At 43.6% G+C, this 12,570-nt stretch overlaps 1 protein-coding gene across 3 annotated transcripts in view; it reads left to right on the top strand.

The window, feature by feature from the left end:
• The window catches only part of atad2b (ATPase family AAA domain containing 2B), a 126,596-nt gene that overhangs the window by 93,017 nt on the left and 21,009 nt on the right, over positions 1 to 12,570 (top strand). For all 3 annotated transcript variants that reach the window (XM_061929419.1, XM_061929417.1, XM_061929420.1), the window contains exons 25-26: positions 575 to 1,294; positions 1,650 to 1,801. In XM_061929419.1, coding sequence (XP_061785403.1) covers positions 575 to 1,294; positions 1,650 to 1,801 — 872 coding nt within the window. The remainder of the gene's footprint in view (positions 1 to 574; positions 1,295 to 1,649; positions 1,802 to 12,570) is intronic.

Genomic DNA, 12,570 nt, shown 5'->3' with positions numbered 1-12,570 from the left:
TATTGCCACCCCTGCATTTCTGTCAGATAATGCACCACTTCTCCCAGAAAATTGTTGAAATTACAAACGCTTTGGTATTCACATGTTTATTTCTTTTGTTTACATTGGAACAACACAAAAAAGTTTTTTGTGTTCTGTGTAAAATAACATCAGATTTGGCTTCTTTTTTTTTTTTTTTTGTGTTGTACCAATGCAAACAAAAGAAATAAACATGTGAATACCAAAGCATTTGTAATTTAAACAATTTTCTGGGAGAAGTGGTGCATTGTCTGACAGAAATGCACGGGTGCCAATATATTTGGCCATGACTGTATACTAGCACAATATGTTGGCAAAGAAAGAAGTCTTTACATTTTGGTGCAGATCTACATAATTAGGTGTATATATATACAATCTATTTACATAGGGGTCAAGTGCAGCAGCTGACACACACTTTATACTGCATACAATATTACGGTACCGCCACCTACAAGTCTGGAATGTAACATTAATTTAAGAATATTGTTTATATCTACTAGTACCATTGTTCTAACGCTCCTTTCTTTCTATTCTATTTTTGTGTTCCCTCCTGTAGTTCATATTAAGAAGAAGATGCGTAGACGACCATCGTGGGGGCGGGGCATCATTCGCAAGAAAAAGAACTACAAGAAGGGAACGGGAGAGGAAGAAGATGAGGAGGCTGAAACGGAAGCGGCGGGACCTAGCGACTCATGTTTGACGCTGGACGAGGAGTCTTCTAGCGACGCCCCTGGACCCCAGCCCAATGGCCACCACCCTCACGTCTCCTCCATGGAGGAGGAAAGCTCCAATGAGCCCCTTGTTAGCCCCACCGACGCCAGGAAAGCCAGACAAGAGTCATCTTCCAAGGACGAGGAATACAAAGCTGATGGGTCAAAGTCAGGAAACCCAAAAAAACAAACACTGCCGCACTGCCTGGGAAACAATTCCCACCCCGAAGCAGACGGGGATAGCCAGCAGGCCAACTCGCCAACTTTGATTGAAAGGCTTGAGTCTTCTAATGCCAAGGTCCAATTTAAGCACTCAGAGAGTCTCCTCGTATCACAAGTGGACTGTGTGAACGGAAATGAGTCGATGGATAGTCTGGACTCGCAGAGTCTCGAGAAAAACAGCAAGGCAGAGGAAAGCACTCCTGAAAAGACGGCTGAGGGCTCCGACAACATGTCGAAACAAGGGGAGGAACACAGCACAGGCGAGAACGATGCCACTGAAGAGTTCTCGTTCCATGACGGGGGAACCGTAAAACTAAGTTTGGATGAAGAGCAGGACAAAGAAGGTGCTTTTTCTCTAATCACGGTTATAATATAGTTGAGTAAATTTGCACTGGTGTTACAAAGAGAGTTAGAAACGTTTTGAGGCAAATCAGTTTATGTGCACAATTCAGTGAGCCTCATTATTCCATGCAGACAGTCACACAAGGTAATGACAGCATCATCCAGTGTGTATGTTCGCTACTGCTTTTCACACATTCTGAAGTGCCTTCATCCAAAGCCTCTTTCAGCCTTTATGAGAAAATAGCCCAATTACTAAAATATTGGGCCATTATTTGCTAGTAAAAACCTAAACGTTTGCTTTTTGGATGATGCACATAAAAATGTTTCCCATCATTTATGGTTGTATCTTATTAATAGGAGATTTCAAGGTGAAGAAATGCAAGAGGAGCCAATCAGAGCAATTGAAAGGATCTGCTGTAAGGACGGAGGAAGAGCCAAAACCAGCACCCCCTCGGCCTCCACCACCTCCTCCCCCACCTCCAGTCGTGGTCGACCGTGAGCGACTTTTGGTAAAGCATTTATTTGTAAATCAGATTTTTCCGATTGTGCCCTAATGAGGATGATAAAACCTAGTGTTTGCATGTTTACACATGCAAACACTAGGTTTTCAGCCTAGGTAAGCAAAACTATACTTTACACAAATAAATGTCTAAGCAAAAACTTATTAGCACACTTTAGCAGGTATCGACCATGAAGGAAATAAGGTAGTAGTAAGAAGTGAAATATTCCTCAAAGAGGGGTTTTCCATCTATACATGCATACATTTTCTACACTGGTTATCCTGATTAGTGTTACTGCAAGGGCTGGTGCCTGCCTACAGCCCATTTGAGTGGATTGGGATTTGAGAACATTTTCACCATTGATTGTGGAAAATGAACAAAACCTGCACAAAACTAATGCAAATGTTCGGCATTGATTTGGAATACAATTACAGAACAGTTTGCAGAACAAACTAATTAAGTATAAGAAACACAAAACTCATATGGTGTTTTTAAAAGGTGTATGGAGGAAGCCGAATGCTAAGAAAAAAACTAGTATTTATCTGGAATACATTCATAAAGTTTTTATTTAACAAGTCATTTTGTATTGTATAGTCTGTATTTATTTGTTCATTTTACAGTTTTTGTCACGATTTAGTTCCCGTTTTGGTTCCCCAATTTAGAAGATGGTAACTTAAACGAGGTGAACAGACTGTCGGTATTTGCTTAAACATGGAAAAGGAGTACAATTAAATAAGCTATGTAGGGTTTCCCCTAGATTGCCACTATTTACGTGCCGGTGGTGGCGTGGTTAATATGACATTCTCATATATGACATGATAGTTTTGATTTGCAATGATGTATATTTCTTCAAAAAAGGCTAAACACATGTTTATGTATATATATATATATATATATATATATATATATATATATATATATATATATATATATATATATATATATATATATATATATACACATACATACATACATACATACATATATACATATATCCATCCATCCATCCATCTTCTTCCGCTTATCCGAGGTCGTGTCGCGGGGGAAGCAGCCTAAGCAGGGAAGCCCAGACTTTTCTCTCCCCAGCCACTTCGTCCAGCTCTTCCCGGGGGATCCTGAGGCGTTCCCAGGCCAGCCGGGAGACATAGTTGGACAAGGAGGACACGTTGGGTCTTTCCCGTGGCCTCCTACCGGTTGGATTTGCCCTAAACACCTCCCTAGGGAGGCGTTCGGGTGGCATCCTGACCAGATGCCCGAACCACCTTATCTGGCTCCTCTCGATGTGGAGGAGCAGCGGCTTTACTTTGAGCTCCCCCCGTATGGCAGAGCTTCTCACCCTATCTCTAAGGGAGAGCCCCGCCACCCGGCGGAGGAAACTCATTTCGGCCGCTTGTACCCGTGATCTTGTCCTTTTGGTCATAACCCAAAGCTCATGACCATAGGTGAGGATGGGAACGTAGATCGACCGGTAAATTGAGAGCTTTGCCTTTCGGCTCAGCTCCTTCTTCACCACAACAGATCGATACAGCGTCCGCATTATTGAAGACGCCACACCGATCCGCCTGTCAAGCTCACGATCCACTCTTCCCTCACTCGTGAACAAGACTCCGAGGTACTTGAATTCCTCCACTTGGGGCAGGGTCTCCTCCCCAACCCGGAGATGGCATTCCACCCTTTTCCGGGCGAGAACCATGGACTCGGACTTGGAGGTGCTGATTCTCATCCCAGTCGCTTCACACTCGGCTGCGAACCGATCCAGTGAGAGCTGAAGATCCTGGCCAGATGAAGCCATCAGGACCACATCATCTGCAAAAAGCAGAGACCTAATCCTGCAGCCACTAAACCGGATCCCCTTAACGCCTTGACTGCGCCTAGAAATTCTGTCCATAAAAGTTATGAACAGAATCGGTGACAAAGGGCAGCCTTGGCGGAGTCCAACCCTCACTGGAAACGTGCCAGACTTACTGCCGGCAATGCGGACCAAGCTCTGACACTGATCGTACAGGGAGCGGACCGCCACAATCAGACAGTCCGATACCCCATACTCTCTCAGCACTCTCCACAGGACTTCCCGAGGGACACGGTCGAATGCCTTCTCCAAGTCCACAAAGCACATGTAGACTGGTTGGGCAAACTCCCATGCACCCTCAAGGACCCTGCCGAGAGTATAGAGCTGGTCCACAGTTCCACGACCAGGACGAAAACCACACTGTTCCTCCTGAATCCGAGGTTCGACTATCCGGCGTAGCCTCCTCTCCAGTACACTTGAATAGACCTTACCGGGAAGGCTGAGGAGTGTGATCCCACGATAGCTGAAACACACCCTCCGGTTCCCCTTCTTAAAGAGAGGAACCACCACCCCGGTCTGCCAATCCAGAGGTACCGCCCTCGATGTCCACGCGATGCTGCAGAGTCTTGTCAACCAAGACAGCCCCACAGCATTCAGAGCCTTAAGGAACTCCGGGCGGATCTCATCCACCCCCGGGGCCTTGCCACAGAGGAGCTTTTTAACTACCTCAGCAACCTCATCCCCAGAAATGGGAGAGCCCACCACAGATTCCCCAGGCACTGCTTCCTCATAGGAAGACGTGTTGGTGGGGTTGAGGAGGTCTTCGAAGTATTCCCTCCACCGATCCACAACATCCGCAGTCGAGGTCAGCAGAACACCATCCGCACCATACATGGTGTTGACAGTGCACTGCTTCACCTTCCTGAGGCGGCGGTTGGTGGTCCAGAATCGCTTCGAAGCCGTCCGAAAGTCATTTTCCATGGCTTCCCCGAACTCCTCCCATGTCCGAGTTTTTGCCTCTGCGACCGTTGAAGCTGCACACCGCTTGGCCTGTCGGTACCTGTCCGCTGCCTCCAGAGTCCCATGAGCCAAAAGAATCCGATAGGACTCCTTCTTCAGCTTGACGGCATCCCTCACCGCCAGTGTCCACCAACGGGTTCTAGGATAGATACCGTATTTTCCGCACTATAAGGCGCATCGGATTATAAGGCGCACCTTCAATGAATGGCATATTTCAAAACTTTGTTCATATATAAGGCGCACCCGATTATAAGGCGCACCTATGTCAACAAAACAGTCAGATAGGTCAGTCAAACTTTATTAATAGATAACAAACCAGCGTTCTGACAACTCCGTTCACTCCCAAAATGAATAAACAGCTGATTTACTCGTGTTACGTAAATCAAACGTGCAATCACAATATAGTAACACGTGAAATAGTGCAGAGCAATAACAATATATCAATAACTCAACGTTGCTCAAACGTTAATGTCACACAACACAACACACTAAATAAAAATGTAAAGCTCACTTTATGAAGTTATAGCTCATTCACAAATCCCTCGAATTCTTCTTCTTCAGTGTCCGAATTAAACAGTTGAGCGAATACGGCATCCAACATGGCCGGCTCCGTCTCGTCGAAGTCGTCATTAATGGAGTCAGTGTCGTTGCCGTTTATTAGTTCAGTGACAATTCCTGCCTTCCTGAAAGCTCGGACCACAGATGAGACTGAATCAGCCCAGGCATTTACGATCCACTGGCAGATAGTGGCGTATGTCGTCTGGCGCTGTCTCCCTGTCTTGGTGAACGTCACGTGTGTTCGCCTTCTGTCATCCACTGTTCCCACGCAGTTAGCAGTCTAGCTTCGAATGCCCTGTTGACACCAATATCTAGCGGCTGGAGGTCTTTTGTCAATCCACCCGGAATGACGGCGAGTATTGAATTAAGCGCGTAAGCGTGTCTCTTAATGTGATGTTATGAGCTAGCAAATATAACAACTACACTACCCAGCATGCAACGATAGTGACGAGCATGCGCGGTAGCCCTGAGAAGCGTTGTTGTATGCTGGCAGTTAGAATGTGGTTATGAGCACGCTGTGAGTAAACGTTGAGAACTCAGTTAACACGCCTCGTCTGCATTATTTATAATTAGACAGACAACACACTTAAAAGGAGCCATTTTGGGGTCTTTACATAAACACACAAATGGAAATGAAACGTCACATATCCCAGCATGCACCGCGCGCTTCTTCTTCTTCTACGGGGAAAAAAGATGGCGGCTGTTTACCGTAGTTGCGAGACCGAAACTTTATGAAAATTAATATTAATATTAACCCATATATAAGGCGCACCGGATTATAAGGCGCACTGTCAGCTTTTGAGAAAATTTGTGGTTTTTAGGTGCGCCTTATAGTGCGGAAAATACGGTATATATATATATATGTATATGTGTGTATATATATATATACATATATATATATATATATACACACATATATATATATATATATATATATATATATATATATATATATATATATATATATATATATATATATATATATATATATAAAACAAATATTAGTGTTATTAGTTGACAATACCATTAATAACATATTTTTCTTTTATCAGAATCACAATCAGCTTTAACACAAGGAATTTGACTTTGTAGACTTTGCTCTCTTTGTGCAATGCAGTTTCAATTGTTTATTGTATAAGGTAAAACAGGCTACACTATATTCTGCCCTCCCTGATTGTTGCAATTTATTTTGCCAAATATGTAAACAGTCCTTTGAATTAGATTTGAAAAAAATTACTTTAGGTGTTTTGTTGATATTCTTCACAATAAAGTCACTGTAAGACTAACCACACTAAATAAAGTACCTTATACATACACATGAAGTGCACATACATGTAGGAGTCACGTTAGATTATTAATATAATTTGGAATAAACTGAAAAAAGCAATACAATTATTTGGACTATTATGGACTATCTTGGAGACAAGCTAACTCAGACTAGCATGGCCAATAGCAGGCACATATACTGTATATAAATGATCCTTCAGACTAACATTGATATCTATGGACAGATTGCAGTCTTCCAGGAACCTAACATACACATTTTTTAATGTTGGAGGAAACTGCAGTGCCCAGAAAAAACCCACACACGTACTGGGACTAATGCACACTCCACAAAGAGACCTATAAACAGTGGTTCGGTGTCCCACAAGGCGTAAAGTTAGACGTTATTGTCAGTTGTAATGTCAACAGATTTAGGGTAGTCTACACTGGCTTGAATTAGCTTAAAATACCTTTCTCCAACTTTCTCTCCTTTTGCTGGGTGTCAACTTTGTTTCGGTGCGCGACCAGCTGACGCGCCTCTGACAGGCAATTTAGATGCACATTTTTTCTTCTTTTCAAAATAAAGCAATGAGGAACGTTTTTATATTTGAGCTGTTTTTCATACTTTTTATAGTCAATAGTACGTAAATAATATACTATAGACTTAGACTTAGACAAACTTTAATGATCCACAAGGGAAATTGTTCCACACAGTAGCTCAGTTACAAAGGACAGAAAGTGTAAGGATGGAAAGGATAATGCAGGTATAAAGTAGACTAAAAATGTACCGTAGTGGCAATATAAAATATATGTAATATTTACATATTATATACGGTATACAGTATATGATGGAGTGCGGAATGAAGGAGTTCTTGAATCGCACAGTGTGGGCACGAAGCTGAAAGAGCCTGTTGGAGTATGAGCTCCGCTGTCCCTCAATTGTCTCGTGGAGTGGGTGGGCAGGATTGTCCATAATGGCTAGCAGTTAGTCCAGTGTCCTCCTGTCCCTCACTGACACAAACGCCTCCAACTGCGTGCCAATAGTTTGGCCGGCTTTCCGGATCAGTTTGTCATGTTGTTAAGTCCCTTTTGCTGGTGCTGCTCCCCCAACAAACCACTGCAAAGTACAGGGCACTGGCCACAACAGACTGATAAAAGATCTCCAACAGCTTGCTGCACACATTAAAGGACCTAAGCTTCCTCGGGAAAGAGTCTGCTCATGCCCTTGTAAACAGCTTTGCTGTTGTCCTTCCAGTCCAGTCTGCTGTTCAAGTGGACTCCCAGGTACTTGTACTGCCACCTCCCGGCCCTGGATCATGGTGGGCTCCACAGGGGTCATTCTCTTCTTGAAGTAATATATACGGTTTATCCATTCTTACAATCCATCCATCCATTTTCTACCGCTTATTCCCTTCGAGGTCGCGGGGGGGCGCTGGAGCCTATCTCAGCTACAATCGGGCGGAAGGGTACACCCCGGACAATTCGCCACATATCACTTAAATTTTTTTTCATGTTAAAAAGAGTTTTCATGGGAAAAAAAAGAAAAAACGTATTTGCTGTATTAATCTTGCAGTGGCGTTGCGTTATAATCATTTACAAGTACCCTGCTGTGCTTCTAACTACAGTGCATCCGAAAGTATTCACAGTGCTTCACTCTTTCCACATTTTGTATGTTACAGCCTTATACCAAAATGGCATGCATTCATTTTTATCCTCAAAATTGTACACACAATACCCCATAATGGCAGTGTTAACGTTTTGTTTTTGTTTTATAGAGCTTTTTGCTAAATTATTACCAGTAATAAACTAAGAAATCACATGCACTTAAGTATTCACAGCCTTTGCTCAATACTTTGATACACCTTTGGCAGCAATTACAGCCTCAAGTCTTTTTAAATACAATGTCACAAGCTTGGCACACTTATCTTTGGGCAGTTTCGCCCATTCTTCTTTGCAGCACCTCTCAAGCGTCATCACGTTGGATTGAAAGCGTCAGATTTCTGCAGAAATGTTAAATGGGATTCAAGTCTGGGCTCTCGCTGCGCCACTCAAGGACATTTACCGAGTTGTCCTGAAGCAATTCCTTTGATATCTTGGCTGTTTGCTTAAGGTTGTTGTCCTGCTGAAAGATGAACCGTCGCCCCAGTCTGAGTTCAAGAGCGCTGTGGAGCAGCTTTTCATCCAGGATGTCTCTGCACATTGCTGCATTTATCTTTCCCTCTATTCTGACTAGTCTCCCAGTTCCTGCCACTGAAAAACATCTCAACAGCATGGTGCTGCCACCACCATACTTCACTGTAGGGATGGTATTTGCCTGGTGATGAGCAGTGCTTGGTTTCCTCCCCACACGATGCCTTGCATTTACATCAAAGCGTTACATTTTTGTCCAATCAGACCAGAGAATTTTGTTTCTCATGGTCTGAAAGTCTTTCAGGTGCATTTCGGCAAACCCCAGGCTATCTGCCATGTGCTTTTTATTAAGGAATGGCTTCCGTATGGCCACTCTACCAAACAGGCCTTATTGGTGAATTGCTGCAGAGATGGTTTCCCTTATGGAAGGTTCTACTCTTTCTACAGAGGAATGGTGTAGCTCTGACAAAGTGACCATCGGGGTCTTGGTCACCTGGACCCTGACTGGGCCTGGTCCCTGACTAGGGCCCTTCTCCCCTGGGAAGAGTCCTAGTGGTTCCAAACGTCTTCCATTTTATGGATGATGAAGGCCACTGTGCTCATTGGGACTTTCAAGGTAGCAGATATTTTTCTGTACCCTTCCTCAGAGTTTTGCCTCGAGACAATCCTGTCTCGGAGGTCTACAGACAATTCTTTCTACTTCATGCTTGGTTTGTGCTCTGCCATGCACTGTCACATGTGGGACCTTTTATATATAAACAGATGTGTGCCTTTCTAAATCATGTCCAATCAACTAAATGTACTACAGGTGGACTCCAATTAAGCTGTAGGAACATCTCAAGGATGATCAGTTGTAATAGGATGACATGAGCTTACTTTTGAGCCTCATGGCAAAGGCTGTGACTACTTATGTACATGTGATTTTTGTTTTGTTTTTTATATTTAATACATTTGCAAAACATTATAAAAAATAAACCCTACATGTTATCACATTGTCAATATGGGGTATTGTGTGTAGAATTTTGAGGACATAAAATAATATATTTCATTTTGGTATAAGGTTGTAACATAACAAATTGTGGAAATAGTTAAGTTCTGTGAATACTTTCAAGATGCACTGTAATTCCCTTCATACATGTTGAATTGTGAAAGTTAGTTTCTTACTAACAATAAACTAAAGCATTTACTAATCCCAAATTTGAGTAGGTAGACATGATGCTAACCATCAACCTTGGACATGCTTCATTTAAGGGTTTGCTATTATAAGTAGCACGACCTTGGCATTGTACACAGCAAATGGTGCGTTTGTCATTCAACCAGTTCTGTATTGCTTTTGTAACTTTAAACTTTATTTTTGTTGTACAATTGGATTTACATTATATGGACAGATGCGTTCATGGCTGACCTAGCCAAAGTTGATTTTCTATCCAATAGGTCTGGTTTGATAGCTGGTGGTAGTCGGCTGTCTTTCTCAGATGAATAACTTGTCAGGCTTATCCAAACTCATCTCTGTTCACCCTTTTTTGCTTATGTCTCTTTTTGCTTTTCATCCCTGCTCCCTGCATAGGCAGGATGCCAATTACAGCGGCGGTCTCTCAATCAACACATGTCATGACTAAAACATGAGTCTCCACTCTGCCTCGTGACATCCGCCAACTTGTCCCAAGATGTGCTCAAGCAACAGAACATGCAAATTAAGGCCTGTGGTACTTTGCCAGGACACAACGGGGTCTCACCTAATTCCCCCAAGTGGACTGGCAATTGGTACCTTGGCTCAGTGGGCTCCCCTGACAGTGCTCCCCAGCTGTTGTGGGTGACTGTGGGGTGTAATTGGTGTAAAAGAAGTGCTCTTTTGACATACATTCACTTTACCACCGCCCCCCTCTTTTGCTTCATAGTGACACAGAGCTATCAAGCCTATATTGAGTGGCTTTTAGCCAGGTCCCACATTGATGGCAGTGATGCCATCATTCAAACAGATTGGCAGGCCTTCTAGTTGGTCTGAGCTTCTGGCTTCGACTAGCCGCCCCTATCAACGTGTGTGGCATGTGTGGCAAAAGAGCGGCGTGAAGCAAGAAGGGTGGTGGTGGAAGATATCTTAGAAAAACAGATCGTGAAAATAGGAGACTGTGAATAATTGCTTTTTCATCCATAGCTTACTGAACAAATTGAATTTCCTACACACGCAGGATGAGAGTCGCCATTTAAGCAGCCGTTTGCTGGTTTGGCTGGGACTGGCACATTGCTTCGTGTTTATTAGGACTTGCAGGGAATTTCATATTCATTGATTCTAGTGTGCTTATTATTTCTGACTGTCAATTTGAGGAAGAGGCTCTGAAATCTCCTTGGAGTGAAATACCATCAGGAGTGTTAGGAGTTTAGTCACAAAACACTCCAAGACTTTAGTACATGGATGGCATTGTTTGGCTATTTGCGCTGGCCTTTCACAGCCATAATGTAGCCTTACTCATTAGGTTAGTTGTTGCCAGTTTAATGGAAATAATGCTGTCTGGATCAGACTGAATTGTTGGAATGATTGAATGACAAGATGCCAAGGCTTCTTCTCGACTGGTTGGTAAGAAGTCTCTCATTCTCTACTGTTTTCTTTCTACCAATGATCAGACTTTTGTCTACAGATGGCATGGGAAAAGGGTAGCAGGCGGATGAGAACTAAACCAAGAGCACACTTAAAAGTGGGGTTTCTTTTAACGGCTAGCCAGAATGAGCTCTTTTCTTTCTGTCTTTGCTGGTACGTTATGAAGTCCATCCATCCATCCATTTTTTTCCGCTTATCCAAGGTTGGTTCGCGGGGGCAGCAGCCTAAGCAGAGAAGCCCAGACTTCTCTCGCCCAAGCCACTTTGTCCAGCTCCTCCCGGGGGATCCCTAGGCGCTCCCAGGTCAGCCGGCAGACATAGTCTTCCCAACGTGTTCTGGGTCTTCCCCGTGGCCTCCTACTGGCCGGACTTGCCCTAACACCTCCCTAGGGAGGCGTTCTGGTGACATCCTTACCAAATGCCCGAACCAACTCATCTGGCTTCTTTTGATGTGGAGGAGCAGCGGCTTTACTTTGAGCTCCTCCCGAATGACAGAGCTTTTCACCCTATCCCTAAGGGCGAGCCCCGCCACCCGGCAGAGAAACTCATTTCGGCCGCTTGTACCTGTGAACTTGTCCTTTCGGTCATAACCCAAAGCTCATGACCATAAGTGAGGATGGGAACGTAGACCGACCGGTAAATTGAGAGCTTTGCTTTCCGGCTCAGCTCCTTCTTCACCACAACAGATTGATACAGCGTCCGCATTACTGAAGACACCACACCGATCCGCCTGTCGACCTCACGATCCACTCTTCCCTCACTCGTGAACAAGACTCCGAGGTACTTGAACTCCTCCACTTGGGGCAAGATCTCTTCCCCAACCCGAAGATGGCACTCCACCCTTTTCCGGGCGAGAACCATGGACTCGGACTTAATAATAATGATAATAAATAAAAGCAGAGACACCAACCTGTGGGATTGTTTGGGCACTCAAAATGAATGTTATGCAGACAAATGGGCCATGCTAAACCGCCAAGCTAGCTTGAATGTAAAGCAACAAAATAAGTGCTTTGTACACTGCAACAGCAGTTTAACTGGAGCTGTGTTACAAGTTAGAGTAACCAGCTAAGAGGAAATTAAAAAGTAGATTATAATCAAATTATAGCCTCTGAATCGTAGTTAAATCATGATGTGCCCAAAGATTCCTACCGCTATGAGCAAACGGACTAGTTTGTTACACAAAATTTGGCGGTAAGATAACAATGACTCCAGTCGGTCACATAGAAGTTGCATCCGTTCATGTTGTGACTGCAAATAAATTAAATACTTTTTGGGGAAAACAAATGTTTTTATGACGCCATTATTTGTTAAATTGTAGTCCTAAGAGTCCAACCAAATATTAGAACAGCAGCAGGGGAATTTCTATAATTTTACTTGCTGGTGTATTTTGGCATTGATCTTACGTAAGGGGCTTTTAAACCCC

This window comes from Nerophis lumbriciformis, linkage group LG34, assembly GCF_033978685.3.
Source record: "Nerophis lumbriciformis linkage group LG34, RoL_Nlum_v2.1, whole genome shotgun sequence".
Lineage (NCBI taxonomy): Eukaryota > Metazoa > Chordata > Actinopteri > Syngnathiformes > Syngnathidae > Nerophis > Nerophis lumbriciformis.
This window is presented reverse-complemented; position numbering and strand designations above follow the sequence as displayed.